The sequence below is a fragment of the Suncus etruscus genome, chromosome 12, assembly GCF_024139225.1.
Source record: "Suncus etruscus isolate mSunEtr1 chromosome 12, mSunEtr1.pri.cur, whole genome shotgun sequence".
Lineage (NCBI taxonomy): Eukaryota > Metazoa > Chordata > Mammalia > Eulipotyphla > Soricidae > Suncus > Suncus etruscus.
The window spans coordinates 89,065,428-89,089,640 of NC_064859.1; the positions used below are offsets into that span (position 1 = coordinate 89,065,428).

General features: G+C 42.0%; 1 protein-coding gene across 1 annotated transcript; it reads left to right on the forward strand.

Annotated features, from left to right (window-relative positions):
- The first annotated feature begins 697 nt into the window (after positions 1-697).
- FAM228B (family with sequence similarity 228 member B) lies at positions 698-15,860 on the forward strand. Its single transcript, XM_049784672.1, has 6 exons — positions 698-787; positions 3,207-3,275; positions 5,513-5,704; positions 8,475-8,555; positions 15,523-15,610; positions 15,700-15,860. The coding sequence occupies exons 1-6, from the start codon at positions 698-700 to the stop codon at positions 15,858-15,860; spliced, it is 681 nt and encodes a 226-aa protein (XP_049640629.1).
- The last annotated feature ends 8,353 nt before the right edge of the window (positions 15,861-24,213 follow it).

Genomic DNA, 24,213 nt, shown 5'->3' on the forward strand with positions numbered 1-24,213 from the left:
CTTGCACGCACCCAACCCAGGACGGACCCGGGTTCGATCCCCAGCATCCCATTTGGTCCCCCTGAGAATCTGCCAGGAGCGATTTCTGAGCTCAGAGCCAGGAGGAACCCCCTGAGCGCCTCCGGGTGTGACCCTAAAACCAAAACCAAACAAAAAACACCCGAATTGGAACCCATGTTGCAGAGCATGCTAAGGGGAAGTGTGGCACGGATGGCCAACCTTTGCCTTCATGCTCTCAAGGATGGATTTTTTTTTTTTAATTTATTTAAAGAAAATGCATTACATAGTTGACGTAACTGATAATACATTTGTTTTAGGAAGACCAAAAGCAGCATAATTAAAAAAAAATAGAAAATTGAAAGAAAAACTAAAGAGATGGAAGAGAATGAGGATGGATTATTATTTTTTTTTTTTCAAGAGAAAACTTGTTATGGGGAATGTTGTGTTAAATAGTTGCTTTTTTTGTTGTTGTTTTTGGGTGACACCCGGCAGAGCAAAGGGGTTATTCCTGGCTCTGCGCTCAGAAATTGCCTTTGGTAGGCTTAGGGGACCATATGGGATGCTGATATTAGAACCACCGTCCTTCTGCATGCAAGGCAAACACCCTACCGCTGTGCTATCTCTCCGGCCCTAAATAATTGCATTTTTTTAAATAGTTTTTTTTTTTTTTTAGGGACTCTTGTTATTTGTGACTGCAATGAGAAGTTTAGACTCAGGGACTGACCAACAGCAGGAGCTGAAGAGCTCTAAAGAACAGTTGGCCCCACCGTCAGTGACTTCTATGGAGGTATAAGAGTCGAGCATTTTGATGTTTTATTTATTTATTTACTTATTTATTTTGTTTTTTTGGGGCCACACCCAGCAGTGCTCAGGGGTTACTCCTGGCTGTCTGCTCAGAAATAGCTCCTGGCAGGCACGGGGACCATATGGGACACCGGGATTCGAACCAACCACCTTTGGTCCTGGATCGGCTGCTTGCAAGGCAAACGCCGCTGTGCTATCTCTCCGGGCCCAAGAATCTCATATCCTTAAGCAGTCACTCCCCATTCCCTGTCCCAACAAACAACTACTTCATCTACTTAAGATTTCTCCCTTCTGGAAGTAGAATGCCTGTTGAGAATACAGGCAGGGGTTGGGGAAGAGGGGGGCATTGGTGGTGGGAATGTTGCTCTGGTAATGGGGGTGTTCTGTTTATAACTGAAACCCAACTACAAACATGCTTGTAACCATGATGCTTACATAAGCATTTATATAAAATTAAAAAAATCTAAAAAATCAAATGTAAAAACAAAAACAAAAAAAGATTTCTCTATTCTGGACTCTTATGCAAACTGAATTATATAGTAAGTAGGTGACCTGTGTGACTGGCTTTTCATGGTTTTGGAGCCACACCTGGCAGTGCTCAGGGCTTATTCTTTGTTCTGATCAGCGATCACTCCTGGTAGTGCTCAGAGGGCCATATGGGATTCCCCCATTCTCTTTTTCCAAATGTTGACTATTTTCTAGTTTCTTCCTGCTTTTAGTTACTTTCCAATGTCTTCAGATTGTTGGTTTTCTTATATTTTAGTCTAGAATATTAATTACTTGTCTTGGTTGAAAACAATAGATTTGCAAGGACTAGCAACTCTTTGAGGCTAAGAGAGCAAAGGCAATTAAATAGAAATGTCATGTTTGAATTTAAATTTTGTCTTAGCACAGTTATTTTCAAGCTTTCAGCCATTGCTTAATTACCATGTGCATGAGCCTCAATTAAGGCTCTTTGATGTTAACGGAGAAGATAGCTTTTAGATTTTGAGATTTTAAACATCTGCTTTGAGTCTTGGGTAGGAGGATGACTACTTCCACTGACAGTTTAGGACTATTTGACTTTTGTGTGAATTTGAGAATATGTCTATGATAGAAATCAATCTATTGTATTTACTGGCAGCTAATCAATTGTGGAAAATTTATTTTGAAAATGGAAGTGAGATTAATGTCATGAACTATATGAAGACTGTTACTTTAAAATCTAAAAGTGATTTACTGTGTTCGAAATCCAACTTTGTAAATCACAATGGGTTCAATTAAATAAAATAAAAATCTAAAAGTGAGACATGTAAAATGACTAAATGAATTAAAATAGAATTTAGAGGCTGGACTGATAGCACAGTGGTAAAGCATTTGCCCTTGCATGCAGCTGACCCAGGACAGGCCTGGGTTTTATTTTCAGCATCCCATATGGTCCCCTGAGCCTGCCAGGAGCAATTTCTGAGTGCAGGTCCAGGAGTAACCTCTGAGAGCCACCGGATGTGGCCCACCCAAAAGAAATTTAAAGAAAGAACTACTTTAACAGAAATAGCTCAAAAAGTCTGGAGTACATGCCTGGCAGAGGAGGCCCAAATTCAATTCTTAGCATCTCATGGCTGCTGATCACTGCCTGAGTGACCCTGCTGGCCCCGAGCACTTCTAGGCTTCATCATTGGGCTGTGTCTAGCCAAGAGTGGTCCTTGGGTCTCCTAATCACTCTTGTCAATCTTCTCCAAATTGGGGGGAAAAAAAACTGATTAAAACTATTTAACCCATAATGGAATGTAAAAAAAAAAGTGAGAAAGATTAAAAAACTGGGGGGTCAGAGAGAGGGGTGAATGAACTTGCCTTGCATGTGGCCAACCTGGGTTTAATCCCCAGCTGCTCTAAGCACGTGAATGCCTCTGACCACAGAACTAGGTAAAAGCCCTAAGCACAAATTGGTGTGGCCCCAAACCAATCAACCAATCAGTCAAAATTAGGCTAGGCATGTGATTCAGTTTACCTTACATGTTTGATTCTTAGCACCACACGTGCATATACACATATGTATTTACAAGTCATTTGATCATACTATTACGGTACTCAAACTGCCTGTGCTTTTTGTTTTTGCCCAAGAGTAAGCTGTACTGACTGTAGAAAGGTTCACAGTCTTTTAGGGATGTGGCTCAGTGGAGGAGACTCGGCCACCCTAGAAAATGTCCTGGCATATGTGAGTCACAAAATTCTGAGCCTCAACAACACTAATAATTCAATTCCCTCCTCCCAGTGCTCAGGGGCTATTCCTAACTCTGGTCAGGAGTGACCCTTAGTCGTGCTCAGGGGACCTTATGCAGTGCCAGGGATCACAATGAGGCAAGTGTTGTAATCCCTCTGGCTCCAATAATTCTTTAATTTTGCAATTTTTATTGTCATTCTAGGCACTCGCTAAAGAAGATATTGATGAAGCTGTCCAATCCATATTACATAGAGAAAAGTATGCCATTAAGGTAAGAATTGGCTAAAAACTACTTCCAAAATTAACTTTTCTACCTGAGAGGCCATTATTGCATAATTTTTAGAAAACAATTAAAACATTCTTACCTCAAGGATTAACTTCAAGTGATATAGAGATTGGACTTTTGTTTTTCCTGTATTTTGTGGAAAGTCTTTCACCAGATAACCTTCTAGATTTTCCCCCTACTCATTTGATTCTTAACCTTAGTGGGCTTTATTAGAGTTCCCATGTATTCTACTACTGTCCCACTTCCCTTTTCTTTTTCCCTTTTCCTTTTTTTCTGCAATTATAGGGTTGCATTGGTGCTCAGAGATCACTTGAGACAGGCTTGGAGGACCATGTGGGATGCCACAGATCAAACATGGTCAGGCAAGTGTCCTGCCTGCTGTGTTATGGCTCTGGCCCATTTTATACGTTTTGTTGTTGTTGTTGTTGTTGTTTAGTTTAATTTGAAAAAAATCAGATGGGGGACTTCCCTGTCATATCTCTTGGCAATATGAGCTCAGTGGTTGTTGGCCTGACTGGGGTTTGGACCTGGCAATGCAATCCTGCTTGGGCTTGGTGCTGCTGAGTATCATCAGATCCCCTGTCAATGCTTTGGACCATGAGGTTGTGGGGATCAAATTTTGCACCTCAGGCATGAACTTCAGTTTTTTTTTTTTTGTGGTTTTTGGGTCATACCCGGCAGTGCTCAGGGGTTATTCCTGGCTCCAGGCTCAGAAATTGCTCCTGGCAGGCACGGGAGGACCATATGGGACACCGGGATTCGAACTGATGACCTCCTGCATGAGAGGCAAACACCTTACCTCCATGCTATCTCTCCGGCCCCGAACTTCAGTTTTTTGAGGTACCTACCCATTGCCAATTTTGCCTGTTATTTTATACAGGTGGAATTCTATTACATTTGTCCTTTTGTGTTTGACTTTTTCTTTTTTTTGGGATGGGGGCACATCTGGCCATGCTCAGGGGTTACTCCTGGCTCCGTGCTCAGGAATCACCCCTGGCAGGCTTGGGACTATATGGGATACTGAGGATTGAACCTGGGTCAGCTGCCTGCAAGGCAAGTGCCCTATCTGCTATATTATTGCTCCATCCTAGTGTTTGACTCTTTTTGAGGGGGAGAGCTTACACCCAGCAATGCTCAGGGATCTCTTCTGACTCTGCTCAGGGGACCATATAGGATGCCAGGGATTGAACCTGGGCTGACTCAGTGCAAGGCAAGCAAGTACCTAACTTGCTGTACTATTTCTGTATCTAACTTCTTTTTACTTAACATTATTTCTAAAATTTATTCATGTTATATCATGTATTAGAACTTCATTATTTCAGGTCAAATGATGTTTCATTATATTTATATATGACGTTTTATTTATACATTTTTTTGTGGTGTTTTCTGTTTGTGGGCTGTGTCTGAAAGAGCTCAGTGTCTACTTCTGGAACAGTGCTTTGCGACTGGTTCTAGGAATCAAACCCAGGCCTCCTACATGCAAAGCTAGTTATTTGGCCCTATACATTTCTGTTTTGATGCCCATTTATCTTTTGGGTTGTTTCCATCTTCTGTCTATTGTGAATAATGTTGTACAGTATCATTTGAGTCCAGGAATTCACATTTGGGAGTATATTTGCCTAGAAAGAGTCAATCGTTTGATCTTGAGGTATTTTTGTTGAATTTTTTTTTTCTGAGTAACTGAGAGTACTCAAGGGTTACTACTGGCTCTCCACTCAGGAATTATTCCTGGTGGTACTCTGGGCACCATGTGGGATGCTGGGGATCAAGCCAGTTTGGCTGCATGCAAGGCAAATGCCCAGTCTGCTGTGCTACCGCTCAGGCCCCTGTTTAACTTTAAGAAACCATTAAATTGGGCCTTTTTGAAACACCACCAAATAGCTTTCTTCTAAGTTTTAGGGGAATCTCTAAAATCTCTCTTTCATATGTTATGTGTATTTGACTATTACTGTATCATCCCTCTGCCCATTGTTTTATGGATTTGTAATGTGAACAAGAAAACAGGCCTGTTCTCATTTATATGTGTACTCAGTATTTCCACTGTCCCCTGTGTCACATGCAAACCAAATAAGTGATTGAATTAATAAATGACTGTGAGCTAATGTTAGGAAAAAGCAAGAACAAGCAATTGGGATAATATATTTGGGGTATTATATCTGTTATAACAAGGTATTATAATATATTTTGTATATAGGATAATATATTTTGATACTGTTTTCTAGGAGCTAGATAAATACTTGCAACATCATGATTTTTTAAATGAAAGAAAAAAAGAGCTATTACATAGAAGATGGGTTGATCATGTGGCATGTCCTCTCCAAAAGAAAATTATGCAGAAAGTTTCTTCACATAAGAAGATTATAAAAAGAAGACAGGAGGAATTAGAGAACTTTATAAACTATGTAAATAAAAAGGTACTAAGATATCACTTGACTTTTCAGTTGGCTCGAGCTGAGGTTATATTTATTTATTTATTTATTTATTTATTTATTTTTTGGATCACACCTGGCAGCGCTCAGGGGTTACTCCTGGCTCTATGCTCAGAAATTGCCCCTGGCAGGCAAAAGGGACCATATGGGATGCCGGGATTCGAACCACCGCCCTTCTGCATGAAAGGCAAATGCCTTACTATGCCATGCTATCTCTCTGGCTCCATCTTTATTTATAATTACAGACAAATAGTCTGTCCTTTCTTTTATCTCTCAATATATGCATAGTCAGGGCCAGAGTAATAGTACAGTGGGTAAGGTGCTTGCCTTGCACTTGGCTGACCTGGGTTCAATCCCCAGCATCCTGTATGTCCCTTGAGTACCACCATAAGTAATTCCCAAGTGCAGCGCCAGGAGTAAATCCTGAACATCGCTGGGTATGGCCCAAAACAAAAACCAAACAAAATACAGATATAATCTACATTCTATTATAGCATATACTACTCTTAAATCTAGTGCATATATAACGGATGGAGGAAGAATGTTAGGTTTGGATTTAAAATGTAATTAGGGGGCCAGAGTGATAGCACAGTAGTAGGGCATTTGCTTTGGTACACAACCGACCTAGGTTTGATCCCTGACATCCCATATGGTCCCCTGCCAGGAATGATTTCTGGTTGCAGACCCAGAAGTAATCCCTGAGCACTGCAGGGTATGGTCCCCTCAAAATAAGCATAATTAAAATAATTTTCTAATTTTTACACAACCACTTTGTGCTTATGTAATTAATGATTCTCTATACCAATTAAAATTTTATACAATGTTCAGGATATATATGTGTATATAATCAGGTTCTATAGTTCTGTTACTCAGTTATTATTATTTTATTATCTTGGCTTTAGTGTTGTACCTGATGGTGTTCAGAGTTTCTGTACTCAGGGCTTACTCTTTTTTCTTTTTTTGGGTCACACCTGGCATCGCTCAGGGGTTACTCCAGGCTCTATGTTCAGAAATTGCTCCTGGTAGGCTCAGGGAACCATATGGGATGCCGGGACTCAAACCACCGTCCTTCTGCATGCAAGGCAAATGCCTTACCTCCATGCTATCTCTTTGGTCCCCTTTTGTTATTGGCGGTGTTTTTTTTTTTTTTTTTTTTGAGGGCTCACTCTTTGCAGTGTTCAAGGGACAAAATTTAGTGCCAGGACTGAAACTGAATTGGCTACATCCAAGGCAAATGCTGTAACTAATCCTCGTACAATCTCTGGTCCCCTTAGTTACATTCTTATGCTTCAGTGACAAATGGGAAGGGAAAACCAAGTTGGAATTTATTCAAGAAATAAATATTAAAATGATAGAATATGCTTAAAGTATGCATTTTTTTTTGTTTTGGGCCACACCCATATGATGCTCAGGGGTTACTCCTGGCTAAGCACTCAGAAATCGCCCCTGGCTTGTGGGGACCATATGGGACGCCGGGGGATTGAACCACGGTCCATTCCTTGGCTAGCGCTTGCAAGGCAGTCATCTTACCTCTAGCGCCACCTCACCGGCCCCAAAGTATGCAAATTTTAATAAAGAATGTTAGAATACTAACACATTTGGGTTTTTTTTTAGGGGGGGGTCACACCCAGCTGTGTTCAGGGGTTACTCCCGGCTCTGTGCTCAGAAATTGCTCCTGGCAGCTCGGGGGACCATATGGGATGCCAGGATTCGAACCACCATCCTTCTGCATGCAAGGCAAACACCTTGCCTCCATGCTATCTCTCTGGCCCCAGAATACTAACACATTTAGTCATTTAAAAAACAAAAATGTTACTTAATAGAGCCAAAAAATAGTATAGAAGGTAAGCTTCTTGCCTTGCATACAGCTGGTCTGAGTTCCATTGTGGTCCCTCCAAATGCAAGTAGGTGACTCTTGAGTCTGATTATTCTGTAAATGTATTGTGAACCTTCTCTGTATAGTTTTTCCCCACTAAAAATGATCATTTAACAGTGTTTTAACAAATGCAGTCAGAAAGCAGAATAAAAAACAAGACCTGGGCCGGGTAGGTGGCGCTGGAGGTAAGGTGTCTGCCTTGCAAGCGCTAGCCAAGGAAGGACCGCAGTTCGATCCCCCGGCGTCTCATATGGTCCCCCCAAGCCAGGGGCGATTTCTGAGCGCTTAGCCAGGAGTAACCCCTGAGCGTCAAGTGGGTGTGGCCCAAAAACAAAACAAAAAAAAACAAAAAAAACCCAAGACCTTGGGCCGGAAAGATAGCATGGAGATAAGGCGTTTGCCTCTCATGCAGAAGGTCGGTGGTTCAAATCCCAACATCCCATATGGTCCCCTGAACCTGCCAGGAGTGATTTCTGAGCATAGAACCAGGAGTAATCCTGAGCGTTGCCGGGTGTGACCCAAAAACCAACCCCCCCCCCCAAAAAAAAACAAAAAACAGAGACCTTTTGGTTTTCTTTATTTAAAAAATATTGCTGACCCGGGAGGGACCCAGATTCAATTCCTTGCAATCCCATATGATACCCCAAGCCTGCCAGCTGCAATTTCTGAGCTCAAAGCCAGGAGTATAATCCCTGAGCGCCACTGGAAGTGTTCCAAAAACAAAGAAACAAACAAACAGACAAAAAACACCAAAAAATTCAAGTTAAAAAACTTTGAAAGTAGCACTTTAACCAATCTTATTTGCAAATGCTTTGTAGATAATGTCTTACTGGAGACAACTGAAGGTAATCAATAGGTATCACTATAATCTCCTAACAGGGAGTCGCATTTAGAGAGCATTATGATCCAAAGGAGTATGATCCTTTTCATAGGAACAAAGTGGACCCCACATTTCTGAAGGTAGGGTCATTTATTTTTGTTTCGATGTTGTTTCATTGTCTTGAGCAGCAGTAATATGTGAGTGATGATTTACTGACTCTAAGAATGCATTCTTGTGTGTGTAGATATGCGTGTGTGTGTGTGTGTGTGTGTGTGTGTGTGTGTGTGTGTATGTGTGGTACTGGGGATCAAACTCAGAAACTCATCTTTGAAGCTTGTGCTCTTACCCCTGAGCCATATACCCAGCCTCATGCAATAATAACTCATAGTTAAGTATCTTAGGAAAGTGATATCAAACACAAGTTGGCTGCTTGCAAGAAAATACCTTTCTCGCTGGGACTGGAGTGATATGATAACACAGCAGGTAGGGCATTTACCTTGCATGTGGCTGACCAGGGTTCAGTTCTCAGCACATCATATGGTGTTCTCAGCCTGCCAGGAATAATTTCTAAGTGCAGAGCCAGGAGTAACCCCATGTGTGGCCCAGAACAAAACAAAAATATACCTTACCCACTGTGCTAGTGCTTTAAATTCAAACCATGTTGCTAATGTTTGATGCATATTTTCAGAAACTTTTACAAAAGTGAAACTAAAGAATGTATTTTCTAGCACAAATGTATTTTTATTTGAACAAATTTTATTAGTGTTTTATGATTGATTTAGTTTTACTATTTACAATACTATTATGATGGATTCTCTTGTACACAATTCCAACAATACATTACCAATGTATTTTGTGTTGCAAAGTATTGTGGCTGTATACTACAAATGGAACTTTGTAAGTTTTGTTACTTGAAACTGATTGAACTATTACTCTTGCCCAATTATTTTAATTTTTATCATTTAACTTTTTTTGGGGCCACACCCAGCTGTGCTCAGGGTGTGGGTACTTGTGGGTACTGAGGGACTATCTGGGGTGCTAGGGATAGAACCCAGGTCAATCATGCACAGGGCAAGTGGGTTACTTACTTTACTCTCTTTCTAGCTCTAAAATAAATAATTAAAAAACTATATAATTCCATAACACATAATTAATTTTTAATTTTTTGTTATATTTCTGAAAATAATTACATTACAATTTTTGAGGGGTTACACTTTTGGCGGTCAGAAGCTACCCTAGCTGTCCCCATGTGCTCATTCCCTTGAACTATCTTTCTGGTCCTTTATTAACAATTTTTCTGCGCCAGAGAGATAGCCCTGGCTTTAGTTGCCCAGCACTGTATGGTCTTCTAGGACCAAAACTGACTGTGACTCCCACCACACAAAAAAAGAACAATTTTTTGGGCCCGGAGAGATAGCACAGCGGCGTTTGCCTTGCAAACGGCCGATCCAGGACCAAAGGTGGTTGGTTCGAATCTCGGTGTCCCATATGGTCCCCCGTGCCTGCCAGGAGCTATTTCTGAGCAGATAGTCAGGAGTAACCCCTGAGCAATGCCGGGTGTGACCCAAAAACCAAAAAAAAAAAAAAAAAAAAAAAAAGAACAATTTTTTGTATAGTCTTCGTCTTTTATCTGTAAATATATACACATTTTTATTTCCAAGAATGGGATTATACTGTACACTGGATTTTGTTCATATAAGGGAGATCATTCTGTATCTGTCTCCTTCTTCTGACTAACATCTAAGACCCTAGGAGTACAGGGACTTTCTTTTTTTGGGAGGTGGGGTGTTTGGGCCACACACAGCAATGCTCAGAGTTCAATTCTAGCTCTGTACTTAGAAATCAATTTCTCCTGGTGGGCTCAAGGGTCTATATGGGAGGACTGGGATGAACCTGGGTGAGCTACACGCAAGGAAATTACCCTATATGTCTTTGTATTATTCTGGTCCTGTCTTTTGTATGTTAACTCATCTGTTTAAAATTTTTTTTTATTGTATTTCTTTTTGTAATCTTTTTTTTTTTTGCTTTTATTAATTATGACAACAAAGATGCAAAGAGAGAGGACAGGGTAAAGTTACAGTGGAAGCCCAATCACCCATAAGCAGAATTCTCGGTAGTCCCATCGATGATATCCCAGCCTTGATCTTTCAACCAAAGAAAATTAAGAAAAACAAAACTGAACCCATGTACAATACAATTAATTTGTCCCTCAAATCCCCAGTTGTATTACATACTATTTCTTAGCAGCACACAATATAATCCAAAGAGATTAGACTTATGTAACTCCTTAAACATTGAGGGCAAAGTACATTTATCTTGTTCCATGCACATGCTTACTAGTTTAAGTTAACCTCAAAAGTTTTAGTGGGTTGTTTTTCTTAAGGATTGGAGTCAAGGGAAAGTAGTAATAAATGGTGTTAGAGTGGCATTTGTTTGCATAGGCCCACCAAAATATAAGAGACATGGAAAGAAAAATTATGGTCTAAATACAAGGAGACCCTACCCCTGAAGTTTCCTGGCACAGGACTGACTCTAGGCTCCAGGCAAACTAGTTTGTCCAATTCAAGTCATCGTCTGTAGTGGCAATACACCTTCATTCCTCACATATTCTCTGTTGTTGGTATCATGCTTCTGTATTAAAGGTCCTGGAGTCTGCATATCCCATATTGCAGTCAGGATGGTGCAGAGCATCCTCTCGTTTCATCTCACACTTAAGGGGCACTAGAGAGAACCATGTCCTGTAGAGCAGGTCATTGTTGTTGTCAAGTCTTCTCAGTGTAATCGGAAGTCTCTTTTTAGGAGGTCGATGTCAGACCCTTGGTAGTGTCTTTCCTGGTAGAGGACTGCTTCCAGCTGTTGCTATAAAAGACCTTGGATGTTTCGTAGATAGCTTGCCTGGTTCTGGCGTGAATGGAGGATGCCCATTCCTCTGAGGCCTGTGCCAGGTCATTCTATCAATGTTCAGGGTGTAAGGTACATTGTACTGAGATTTATTAGATACGAACTTATCTGTAGGTATAGTGTTTTCCTATTTTAATGTGTCTATGCAAAGAAGGATCAATGCCATGAAGCGTTATTGGTGCATCTGGAGGCCATAGGAACAAGACCAGCAATTTCCATGACATAGTTCAATCATAGGCATCAAACTGAGGGACAGTTCCACCAACAATCCTTATTGAACAGCTTACAAAGAAAAGACAAGATGAAAGTGGATAGAAACATCATGGTAGAAGAATATAGAGAGAGTTACACCATTAAAGAAAATATACATGAAATATTCAAAAGATATATGTGTTTAATTTATGTCCTTCTAAATAGTTCTGGGATTGTTAGATCCACTGTATGTCTTTGGTCTGAGATTAAAACTGTGTATTATAGAACTTAAGAGGGGTAAATCGGGGGTAGTGATGGTTGGGAGGAGTATACGTTCGCGCGGGGGCGCTAGCCCCCGCGCGGTTTGCATCATGTAGACTAGTATGAAATTGCCAGTGACAGCATGAGTATAACTGACAAACTATCTGCCACCCCACAGATCAAACACCACCCCCCAAGCCAATCTCACGAGCTCAAGCGCAACCCTAGGCCAATCTCCGCAGCTGGCCTGGGGGTGGGGAAAACCCAGGGTGCCCCATCAGGTCCTCCCAGAAACCCACCTGGAGATCCGGAGGAAAGGGGGAGAGGGGGGTCGGGTGACCCAAGTCCAGGCCCCCCTACCCTAGGCCGGGCCAAGAGGCCCCTGGCACATACGGAGGTCTGCCAGGAGCCAGCCCGTGCCGGCTGAAAATCCTGCCCCAGGAAGGGAGGAAAGCCCTCCCAGGCCCAAAGGCTGTACACTGGATTTTGTAATCAGTTTTTTCTCAACAATAGTTTATGGTTTGCTTCTTTGTCACTAAACTTAGATATTAATTTAGACCACTGAATTATATTATATCATTAATAGTTGCTTAATTTCACTGTGTATAACCAATTATTAGGACTTTTTTCCCACTTTATTTTACTTTCAGAGGTACCATATGAACTGGCTTACTGACGAGACAGAAAGTCATGACAGATGTTACTAGTCTAAGGGTTATGCATCTCTAACTAGAGCATAAAAGTATGTCTAACCATATATGATATATTGCATACTTTTGAAAATAAGTTCTTTATTTTAAACACTTAGATTCACTTTGATCTATTGCTTATAAATAATATTATAATGAACACTTTGTGGTTATTTGTTCTCTACTTTTTCCTTTAGGGTAACTTTGTAGAAATGAAACTGCTAACTTATCTCATTCATATAAGAAAAATGTCATTTAAAATTAATTTATTAACTTGCACACATATACACTGTGCTTTACTTTTTGCTTTTATTTTTGGGCTATATCTGGCAGTACTTTTCCCCTGACTCTGTCAAGGATAATCAGTTCTGGCAATGCTTGAGGGGATCAAAACCTCATTGACTGTGTGCAAGGCAAGTGTCCTATTTACTGTACTCTCTCTCCAGCCCTAAAACCCTATCTTTTGATGCCAGAAATGTATTGCCTTTCGGGGCCGGAGAGATAGCATGGAGGTAAGGCATTTGCCTTTCATGCAGGAGGTCATCAGTTCGAATCCCGGCGCCCCATATGGTCCCCCGTGCCTGCCAGGAGCAATTTCTGAGCCTGGAGCCAGGAATAACCCCTGAGCACTGCCGGTGTGACCCAAAAACCACAAAAACAAAAACAAACAAAAAAAAGAAATGTATTGCCTTTCTAAAATGTGGAATCACTGCATATGCGTATTTCCACCTTCAGGCGGAGGGATCTGAAGGCAGATAGCTGCAAAGGATTAATAAACCAAGCTAGTCAGGATAGAGTCATGGAGTCAGTGGCCTCTCCGAGTGCACCAAGCCAAAATGACTTTTCTTTATTCTCCCAGTACAAATTACACCAGGCAGGGAGAGGGTAAAGTGATCGTGGTGTGCTTTTACTTATCAAAGGGATAGGTTTAAAGAAAAGAGGAAGATGAGGAAACACCTTTGTTTTGAGTTAAAGACTGGGTGTCATCTTACACCTTCTATATTTGTGTCACCAAATTATAGTAGTTATTATTTTTATTTATTTATTTATTTATTTATTTATTTATTTATTTATTTATTTATTTATTTATTTATTTATTTAGGGTTTTGGGCCACACCCGGCGGTGCTCAGGGGTTACTCCTGGCTGTCTGCTCAGAAATAACTCCTGGCAGGCACGGGGGACCATATGGGACACCGGGATTTGAACCAACCACCTTAGGTCCTGGATCAGCTGCTTGCAAGGCAAACACCGCTGTGCTATCTCTCCGGGCCCTATTTTGTTTTATTTTTGTTTTTTTGGGTCACACCTGGCAGTGCTCAGGGATTACTCCTGATTCTACACTTGGAAATTGCTCCTGGCAGGCTCGGGGGTGGGGGTGGGAGGTCCATATGGGATGCCGGGATTCGAACCACCATCCTTCTTCTTTTTTTTTTTTTTTTTGGTGGTTTTTGGGTCACACCTGGCAGTCCTCAGGGGTTATTCCTGGCTCCAGGCTCAGAAATTGCTCCTGGCAGGCATGGGGGACCATATGGGATGCCGGGATTCGAACCAGTGACCTCCTGCATGTAAGGCAAACTCCTTACCTCCATGCTATCTCTCTGGCCGCTAGTTATTATATTTTTGTAGTGCTTCACATAGTTTAAAACTGCAATTTTACTTTAGAATATCTTTGATTAGGGTTTGGAGAGATACTGCAGAAGGTAGGATGCTTTTCTCACATGTGGACAACCTAGGTTTGATCCCTAGCACCTTAGATAGTCCCAAGCCTTCTAGAAGTGATCCCTGAGTGCAGAGCTAGGAGTAAGTCTAGAGTACAGCTGGATGTTACCTAAGAAACAAAACAAACTAAAGAAAGTCTGATCAAGCAGTAATTATTATTCATTAAATCTTGCTTCTTGAACATACATCTCTTTAATATTCTGGGTGATGTAATAACATTTTGCTACATATTGTATTTAATGTTATTGCTTGAATTACAAGCTAACTGATTGATGTATGGTTAAGGATCTCTTTTTTACTTGGAAAAATAACTTTAAAATATGTGGCAAAATTTATTTCCCTCAAACAAAACCACACAATGCAATTTATCTAGGTTAGCCTCTCAAATAGAGGGAGAAACAAGGGAGGGCACCAGGACCAAACAGATGTATGATCACTGTTAGTAAGCTAGACAAAGAGGGGACCACCTACTCTAGCAGCTTGGGGGATGATGGTGGGGGATATAGGTTGCAGAAAGGGCACGGGGAAGGGGGAGGACAAATTTGGTGGTGGGTATTCTCCTGATTCAATGTTAATATGTACCTAAAATACTAATGTGAAAGATATGTAAGCCATTATGATCAAAATAAAAATTTAAAAAAATGTGTCAATTTAAGTCTTAGATATCATCAGGAAAATGTGATTCTTTTCCCCTAATAATCTTTATAGCCAGTGATAAGTTAGGAACTTTCAAGCAAAAAATTAAATTTTGAAAAGTCATATTTGCCATAATGAGTATGACAATATCCTAGTACTCCTAGATTTCACTGATGAGTTAAGTGATGATATTATGGGTTGTGATTATTTATAGTGAAATGTATTGATCTTTAGAAGATGTCAGATAACTCACCTTCATTTTATTTTATTTGGGGGGGGGGCATACCTGGCAGTGCTTAGGTATAATTTGGTGGCTCTGTGCTCAAAAATTGCTCCTGGCAGGCTCAGGGGACCATATGGGATGCTAGGGACTGAACCTAGGCCAGCCACGTGCAAGACAAACGCCCTATGCACTGTGCTATTGCTTTGGCCCCTCACTTTCATCTTATACCAAAAAAACAAGAATATTCACTGTGAGCTACAGAGACCATCAGTATATGAGTTAACCATGTTTCTGACTGGAGGACTTTGCCAAGAGAGTCTCTCATCCTATGTAAGATGTCAAATATTTATAATGGTTAGGTTAGATTGCCATTAGTGGGTGAGACTGTAGTTTTAATTTTCCTGGTTTATGAACCACACATTGGTGCCTAGGAAAGATGGAAAAAGGCCCACAACCTAGTCCTTCGAGAAGTGCTTCTCTTGTAGGTTACCATGCCACCATTACACGATCCTTTGAAAAAGGCACAGTTTGACAGAGATGATGGAAAAAGAACTCTCCTTCAGTGTGAGACAGGTACTACATTTTTAAGTGGGGATTTCCTAATCCAAGAGCAATGGAAGTTGCACTCAAGATCTTAATTTAGGTTATTAATTTTCTTGCAGGAAAAAGATATTCAATGAAAGAATTTAAAGAGATTGAGGAGGCCATGCTACTTTCCAAGTTCCCAAAACTTTCCATGCCAAGGCATTCACTGACTCCTAAAGACTGGTTTAAAGTATCTGAATGCTACATAGAGAGTGAGCTTTGTCAGAAGAGCAGGTAAACAAGTACTGGAGTTAAAAATTAGGGACTCTTGGGGCCGGAGAGATAGCATGGAGGTAGGGCATTTGCCTTCCATGCAGAAGGATGGTGGTTTGAATCCCAGCATCCCATATGGTCTCCTGTGCCTGCCAGGGGCAATTTCTGAACAGAACCAGGAGTAACCTCTGAGCCTGCCAGGTGTGACCCAAAAACAAACAAACAAACAAAAAATTAGGGAGTCAGAGGCCAGAGTGGTGGCGCAGAGTGGAAAGGCATCTACCTTGCCAGCGCTAATCTAGGATAATCCCCCGGCATCTCATATGGTCCCCCAAGCCAGGAGCGATTTCTGAGTCATAAACAGGAGTATGGGGCCGGGCGGTGGCGCTGGAGGTAAGGTGCCTGCCTTGCCTGCGCTAGCCTAGGACGGACCGTGGTTCGATCCCCCGGCGTCCCATATGGTCCCCTAAGAAGCCAGGAGCAACTTCTGAGCGCATAGCCAGGAGTAACCCCTGAGCGTCACAGGGTGTGGCCCAAAAACCAAAAAAATAAAAAAATAAAAAAATAAACAGGAGTAACCCCTGAGCGTTAACGGGTGTACCCTCCCCCAAAATTAGGGAGTCTAGGGCCAACTTGGATTTGATTCCCTGCACCCCATATGGTCCCCTGAGTGAAGAGCCAGGAGTAACCTCTGAGGTGTGCTCCCCCTCAAAAAACTTAGGGAGTCTTAGAATATGAAAACTTTTTTGACAGTGTAACTATTTGTCAATAATGGGGCCAGAGCAATATTATAGCAGCTAAGTCACTTGCCATGCACATGACTGACCTGGGTTCAATCCCTGGTATCCCATATATTATCTCAGCACTACCACTCTCCTGAGGAGTAGCTAAAAATAAAATAAAAATTTATCATACTTATGATTTACATCTTTGTTTTCAATGAAAAAAAAATCTACTGCAATTCTTGTCTTTTTTTTTTTTTTTTTTTTTTTTTTTGGTTTTTGGGTCCACCCGGCAGTGCTCAGGGGTTATTCCTGGCTCCATGCTCAGAAATTGCTCCTGGCAGGCACAGGGGATCATATGGGACGCCGGGATTTGAACCGATGACCTTCTGCATGAAAGGCAAATGCCTTACCTCCATGCTATCTCTCCGGCCCAATTCTTGTCTTTTGTTTGTTTTTGTGTCACACTGGCAGCACTCGTGTTATTCCTGGCTCTGCGCTCAGAAATCTCTCCTGGCAGGCACTGGAATGCCGGGATTCAAACCACCGTCTGTCCTGGATTGGCTACATGCAAGGCAAATGCCTTACTGTTGTGCTATCTCTCTGGACCCAATTTTTTTGGGGGGGTCACACCAGTGGTGCTCAGGGGCTACTCCTGGCTTTTCGCTCACACATTGCTCTTGGCAGGCACAGAGGACCATATGGGATGCCAGGGTTTGAACTACCATGCAACTGTGTCGGCTGCATGCAAGGCAAACACCCTGTTGCTGTGCTCTCTCTCTCTGGCCACTCCTGTAACTTTTTATTGGGCACTTTTCCTTAGTAATTTCATGATTTCTTTTGTTTTTGTACCATGCCTGGCAGTGATCAGAGGCTGCTTCTGGCTTTATGCTCAGGGATTGTTCCTAGTAGTGTTGTGGAATCTTGAGGCGCTGGAGATAGAACCTGGGCCTCCTGAATGCACAGTATTCACTTACTCATCCAGGGGTCTCAAACTCAATTTACCTGCGGGCCGCAGGAGGCAAAGTCGGGGTGATCCTTGAGTGCAAAGTCAGTAGTAAGCCTTGAACATTGGGGGGTGTGACCCAAACAACTAAAACAAAACAAAACAAAACAAAAAAGATTCCTCTAGGGCAGGGCCACAAAATGTTGTACCGAGGGCCGTTTGCTGCCCACTGCAAGTTTGAGACCCCTTAGGCTAAGCTCTTTCTCCAAACCCTTACTTTCAAGATTTTCTTGAACTTGAACTTGAACTTGAACTGTGCTCTGTCTAGGTTGTTACTTTGTTGGTTTTTCCTTTTTTCTTTCTTTCTGTTTAACCACTAGGACTCTCCAAGATTCTTTTATTTGTGGTTGGGTATTCTCTCAATTTTGAGGAAAACATAAGCTATGTTCGTTTTCCCCCTATTTGAAATTTTATTTAAACACTGATGTACAACATTTACAGTATTTGTACTGTATAATAAAGTATTCATAGTACAGTCATTTCATATGCTCAATATTCCAACACCAGCCCTATCACCATTTGTGATCTTCCTCTGCCAGTGTCCCAAATTACCCACATACCCTCTCAGCCATGCAAAAAACAATTTACCTTAGCATGGACATAATAATTTACTTTGTATTTACAACATATGTCTCACAGTGGTGTTAACTGAAGTTATGGTCCAAGGATTTGATCATAGTTGAACCTTTTGTGCTACTGTTTTCACCAGTTGCAGTTAGTGGGCTTCTACAAAACTTGCCCATCTGATTTTCTGTGTTCCTACTGTACTATTAGACTGTGATCTTTGGAGATGTTGCTCTGCCCTCCCACAGCTACACCACTAGGATGATTAAGCACCATAGTGCCTCGACCTTACCAGGTTCTATGGTGTAGGTGTACCTATCTGAGACCCTGGATTTAGGTGTAGCTACCTGAGACCCACCCATTTCTGGGAGGGGTCTTGGGAACCAGATATTATGTGTGACCTTACCTGCAAGACCCCGCCCATTCCTGGGAGGGGTCTTGGAAAAGATAGATAAGCCTTGGACCGAGGGGATTCGCGGCCCTCTGCCCTGCTGGGCTCTCTGGCTTTTGGGTCTTTGCCTCTTTTGGTCTTTGACCAGGATGGAGGCCAAAGGAAGATGGCTGAAAGGAATTAAGATGCAGGGCTAGCCTAGAATGGCTGAATGTTTAATTGGTTATGATATTGGCCACACATGTGGTGAATAGGGCATGAATAAAGTTGATGCTTCCTGATGCCTGTCTCTGGATGAGTCTGATTCCGCCTTTCACCTGGGCCTGGGACCCGCTGGCTGGATGGGGGTTGTGGAGCCACGTGGCCTGGGATGGCATCCACTTCCATCCAGCCCCATCGTTAATTATTTGATTCAACACTATGGGGTGGCAGTTTCTCTTTGAAATCAGTCAGTGGGGCACGGTAGGGACAGGCAGAACTGTTTAAATTTGAGTGGGAGCGGAGTGAGGGTTGGAGCACTGGGCCCTTTACCCATGCAGGGACTGGGCCTGCCCCATCAGGGGAGGTTCCAGTGATCTGGACCCAGAGACTGACCTAACTGAATTGGCTGAGTGCACCCTACTGCTGTGCTGTGATGTCTCTCCAGCACCGTAACTTAAAAAATGTTTTTTAGTTCAGAATTTTTTTTTATGAGACTAGAGCAATAGTATAGCATATAGGGTATTTGCTTTGCATGCAGCCAACCTGGGTTTGATCCTGGCATCCTTTGATCCCTGAGCATGCCAGGAGTAATTTTTTGTTTTGTTTTCTTTGGGCCACACCCGGTGAGGCTCAGGGTTACTCCTGGTATGCTCTCAAAAATTGCTCCATATAGGACCATATAGGATGCCAGGGATCAAACAAGGTTCATCCTGGGTTAGCTGCGTACAAGCAAATGCCCTACCACTGTGCTATTGCTCCAACCAGGAGTAATTTCTGAGCAAAGAGCAGGAATAACCCCTGAGCACCACTGGGTATGGCCCTAACCTCCCCATCTCCCCAAATTTTTCCTTTGCAACATCTGGAGAACTGTTTGGATTCTTCCAGGGGAAAAACAGTCTCTAGTTATGTTCTAAATGACATATCACTTTAACTTCTTTTTATACCTCAGGGACTAGGGAATGATTTAAATTTTTAGTATTTATTTCTCAGTAAATTAACCTGCATTATGGTGTCAGCAACTCTTTTTTTTTGTTTGTTTGTTTTTTGTTTGTTTGTTTTTGGGCCACACCTGGTAATAATGCTCAGGGTTTACTCCTGGCCATGCGCTCAGAAGTCACTCCTGGCTTGGGGGACCATATGGGACACCGGGGGATCGAACCACAGTTCATCGTAGGCTAGCACTGGCAAGGCAGACACCTTACCTCTAGCACCACCACGCCGGCCCTTGTGTCAGCAACTTTAGGCACCCCAGAAAGTAAATTAGTTTTCAATAATACTAGGGGTAGGGGCAGTTCATCTGAATATATAGTCATTGTGTAGCAATGATTTTTATATAAACGAAAGTTGGTATTGTTTTCAAACCATCCTCACATATGTTTTCTTGATAAAGGTTACGAGTCAAAAAGAATATCAATGAGGGTAGTATTTGGAGACACTGCACAACAGCTCTTTATCCTCTGGAATCTCATGAAGAGAAAACGAAATTTATGAACAGGTAAATACATTCTTCTAGAACCTTGCTCTTGCTTCATTTATGATGCTGAATATGGTCTCCCCTGCTTGTCTTGGAACATGTTGGGGTTATAATCAAGGCTCTTACTCAAGACTCTGCTTTGGACAGGCATTAGGCAGATCCCCAAGGGGTTGGGTGGGGGTAGGGACAATGTTCTCTAGCTTTTAAAATATTTTTTGTTGTTGTTGGGGCCAAATTAAGTGATGCTTGGAATGAAGTGGTGGAACTACTCCTAGTTCCACCTCCATGCTCAGGGCCTAGGAGAACATGTGGTTCTAGGGATTGAACCCAGCTCAACCCACTGAGCTATCTCTTTGGCCCTTATCTTTTAAAATTTTTATTTTAATTTTTAATAATTACTTTATTTATGCACCATAATTTACAAAAAAAATTTTTTTTTGGTTTTTGGGTCACACCCAGTGGCAGCGCTTAGGGGTTAATTCTGGCTCTGTACTCAGAAATCGCCCCTGGCAGGCTCTAGGGACCATATGGGATGCCAGGATTCTAACCACCATCTGTTGTGGATCAGCTGCATGCAAGGCTAATGCTCTACTGCTGTGATATCTCTCCGGCCTCAATTTACAAATTTTTTTCATTAATTCAGTTGTTTCTGGCATTCGATGTTCCAATATCAGTCCTACCACCAATGTTACATCCCCTCCACAAATGTTCCAAGTTTTCCATTCACTTATAAGCCTCAACAAGTACAAAATAGGGGTCGGAGAGATATCATGGAGGTAAGGCATTTACCTTTCATGCAGAAGGTCATCAGTTCGAATCCCGGCGTCCCATATGGTCCCCCGTGCCTGCCAGGAGCAATTTCTGAGCACGGAGCCAGGAAAAAACCCCTGAGTATTGGCAGGTATGACCCAAAAACCACACACACACACAAAAAAAAAGAAGTACAAAATAATTTCTTTTATATTGCTTGTTATAACTAATTGGTAATAGAATTATCAGAAAAAAAACTTCATTAAGAGAAAATTTGTGGAAATTATTACATCTCAAAATGGAGTAAGTTATTCTCTTAGGGTTTACTAAACTGCCAACTGAGAATTCTGTGGTGGTGTTTTTGTTGAGTTTAGGCAGCTTCTATACTACCTTTTCATCTAACATAGTGTGTCCCTTGTTAAGGAATTTGGAGTTGTTGCATGGTCACATATATGGCTACATAAGTGGCCACATGCTCTAAGAACTTTAGGATTTAAAGAATTGGACCGATGAGTTTACATGGTGGTGGATATAGGATGTGAGTTTAGCTGCTACGCTTTTGTAAGTATGGTGGGGCATTTCTGGAGGGTAGTTGCATACCCCCACTGAGAAAACAAGAGAATTTTCATTAAAACCTGTGTACTTGGAGTTTTTGTTGGTTTGGTGTTTCTGCAGAGATTAGTTGTAAAGCAATGAAGTTGGGCGCTTGGTGTGCTGGTAAATGTGGGGTATGGAAATGACTGCCAGGGCTTTGCATAATGGGGACTTGGCCCATCTTCCTGCTGAGGACGCCCTAGAGTTTCAGCCAATACACTGGCATGCCCATGAATTTTAGTGATTTGGCTTGCGTCTCTTCTGAAAATAGAATGAGTCTATGAAAGCTGGCAGATGAATTTACATGACAGTAGCTGCAGGATATGAGGTGGCTTCTCTGTTTTTTTATTAGTTTTAATTTTTTTGGTTTTTGGGCCACACCCGGTAGAACTCAGGGATTACTTCTGGCACTGTGCTCAGGGATCACTCTCACTGGGGCTGGGGATCATGAGTATGGGATGGAGCCAGGATTGGCTGTGTCATAGAAAGCACCCTACATGCTATATTATCTCTTCAGCCTCCCTTTATGACTTTATGATTTTAAAGAAAAAATGCCAACAGATTCAGAAATTATAAACAGATTAAAACTGGTTAGTAACTCATACAGGAATTAAATGTTACAGGGCTGGACAAGTTTGGTGGTAATAGTTATTCTAGTATTGTTCTAATATCCTGAATGAGACAGTGTTCAAAAATTGAGAAGTGTTGGGGCCAGAGAGATAGCATGGAGGTAACGTGTTTGCTTTTCATGCAGAAGGACATCGGTTCAAATCCCAGTATCCCATATGGTCCCCCGAGCCTGCCAGGAGTGATTTCTGAGTGTGAAGCCAGGAGGAACCCCTGAGCGCTGCCAGGTGTGACCCAAAAACCCCCCAAAAAAGAAATTGAGAAGTGGGTTGGGACTGGAATAACCGTACAGTGGGTAGGATGCTTGCCTTGTACATGGGCAACCTGTGTTTGATCCTTGTGATCCCCTGAGCATTGCCAGGAGTGATTTCTGAGCACACAGCCAGGAGTAAGCACTTAGCACCTTTGGGTAAGGCTCAAAAACAAACAAGAAACAAAACTGAGAAGTGTTACATATTACCATGCCTTAAGGTGAAAATCAACTCAATGATCTAGTTATGAAATTTAAGGGAATAGTTGAGTAACTTATTATATATTTAAAAGTTTTACTCTCCTTCATATATTGTTGAATGGAGAGAATATAAAGTGGCTTAGTAACTTTAGAAAAACAGTTGGATGCTTTCTTAAAATTTTAACATTAAATTACCACATGATATAGTACTTTCACTCTTGTATTTCTACCTAAGAGGAAAGGGTATTCAAGGGGCTGAATGGGCTTATGTACAGTGAGTAGGGCACTTGTCTTGCATGCAGTTGACCTAGGTTTGATTCCCATGCTCCATATGGTCCCTTGAGTTTCACCAGAAGTGATGCCTGAGCACAGAGCCAAGAGTAAGTCCTGAGGACATATTGGTATCACACCCAAACAAAGCCAAAAAAATATGAAAGGGGTATATGGTATATGTGTCCACACAAAGACTTGTACATGAGTTAACTTATGGCAGCATTACTCAAAATAACCAAAAAGTTGAACAACTGTTCATAAGCTGAAGAACAGATAAACTAAATATGTATTCATACAATGGAATGTTATTAACAATTAAAGGAATTACTGATTAATCCTATAACATGGATGAACTTCAGAACAAATATAATTAGTAAAAGAAGGCAATCACTCAGCTGGAGCAATAGTACAATGATCAGGTGCTTTTGGGGGGTGGGGTTTGGGCCACACTCAGCAGCACTCAGGGGTTACTTCTGGCAGGCTCAGGGGATCAATGGGATGCCAGGGATTGAATCCAGGTTGGCCATGGACAAGGCAAACCCCTACCCACTGTGCTATTGCTCTTGCCCCTAAGGCATTTGACTTGCATGTGGCCAGCCCATGTTTGGTCCCTGGCATCTCATATGGTCCCTTGAGACTGCCAGGAGTTATTCCTGAGTGTAGAGCCAGGAATAAACCCCTGAACACTGCTATATTTTACCCCAAAAGCCAATCAAACAAAAATGCAGCAGAGATTTCAGTAATGGGGGGATGGTTGTTGAGAGGAGGAACACTGGACTGGAGGTGATATACAGATGCAATGAGGGTCATAGACACTTTGATGATGGGATGGGCAGGAACTTTGTATATTAGTACCAGAAATGTAAATTATTATAACTCTGTAACCCAAGTTATAATAATATGAGTGAAAACAGTTTTTAAAAAGCAGAGAATTCATATGGAATATTACGAGGACAAGAAAGGTATTGTTTAGATTTCTTAAAATTCCATGAGCAGTGGGGGGTGCTTCGAGGCTTGGCAGGCCTCCAGCCGTTCCCCTATTTCCCCCTGGACTCTAGGCCTGGCCTGAGTGCCACCTCGGGTGGCCTGCCGTGGGTTCCAGGGGGACTCTATTAGGGGTCTCTAGGCTTTCCCTCCTCCCTACTCAGGGAGGAGGAGCTCAGGGAGGGGCCGGGCAGATAGCTGGTTTCTGGTGTTTTGATCCTGGAGGCCTGCTCTACCCAGGTATGGGGTTAGGGGACACCCTATGCCGGAGTTATTCTCCCTAGCTTGGGGGGTGCTACGAGGCTTGACAGGCCTCCAGCCGTTCCCCTATCACCCCTTCT

What these genes read in the sequence shown, in the direction of transcription:
- FAM228B (XM_049784672.1), top strand. Translation starts at nt 698, where the DNA reads ATGAGAAGTTTAGACTCAGGGACTGACCAACAGCAGGAGCTGAAGAGC. An exon ending in TAAACTATGTAAATAAAAAG is followed by an intron (nt 5,705 to 8,474) that starts GTACTAAGATAT and finishes ATCTCCTAACAG; the next exon opens with GGAGTCGCATTTAGAGAGCA. An exon ending in TCTCCTTCAGTGTGAGACAG is followed by an intron (nt 15,611 to 15,699) that starts GTACTACATTTT and finishes ATTTTCTTGCAG; the next exon opens with GAAAAAGATATTCAATGAAA.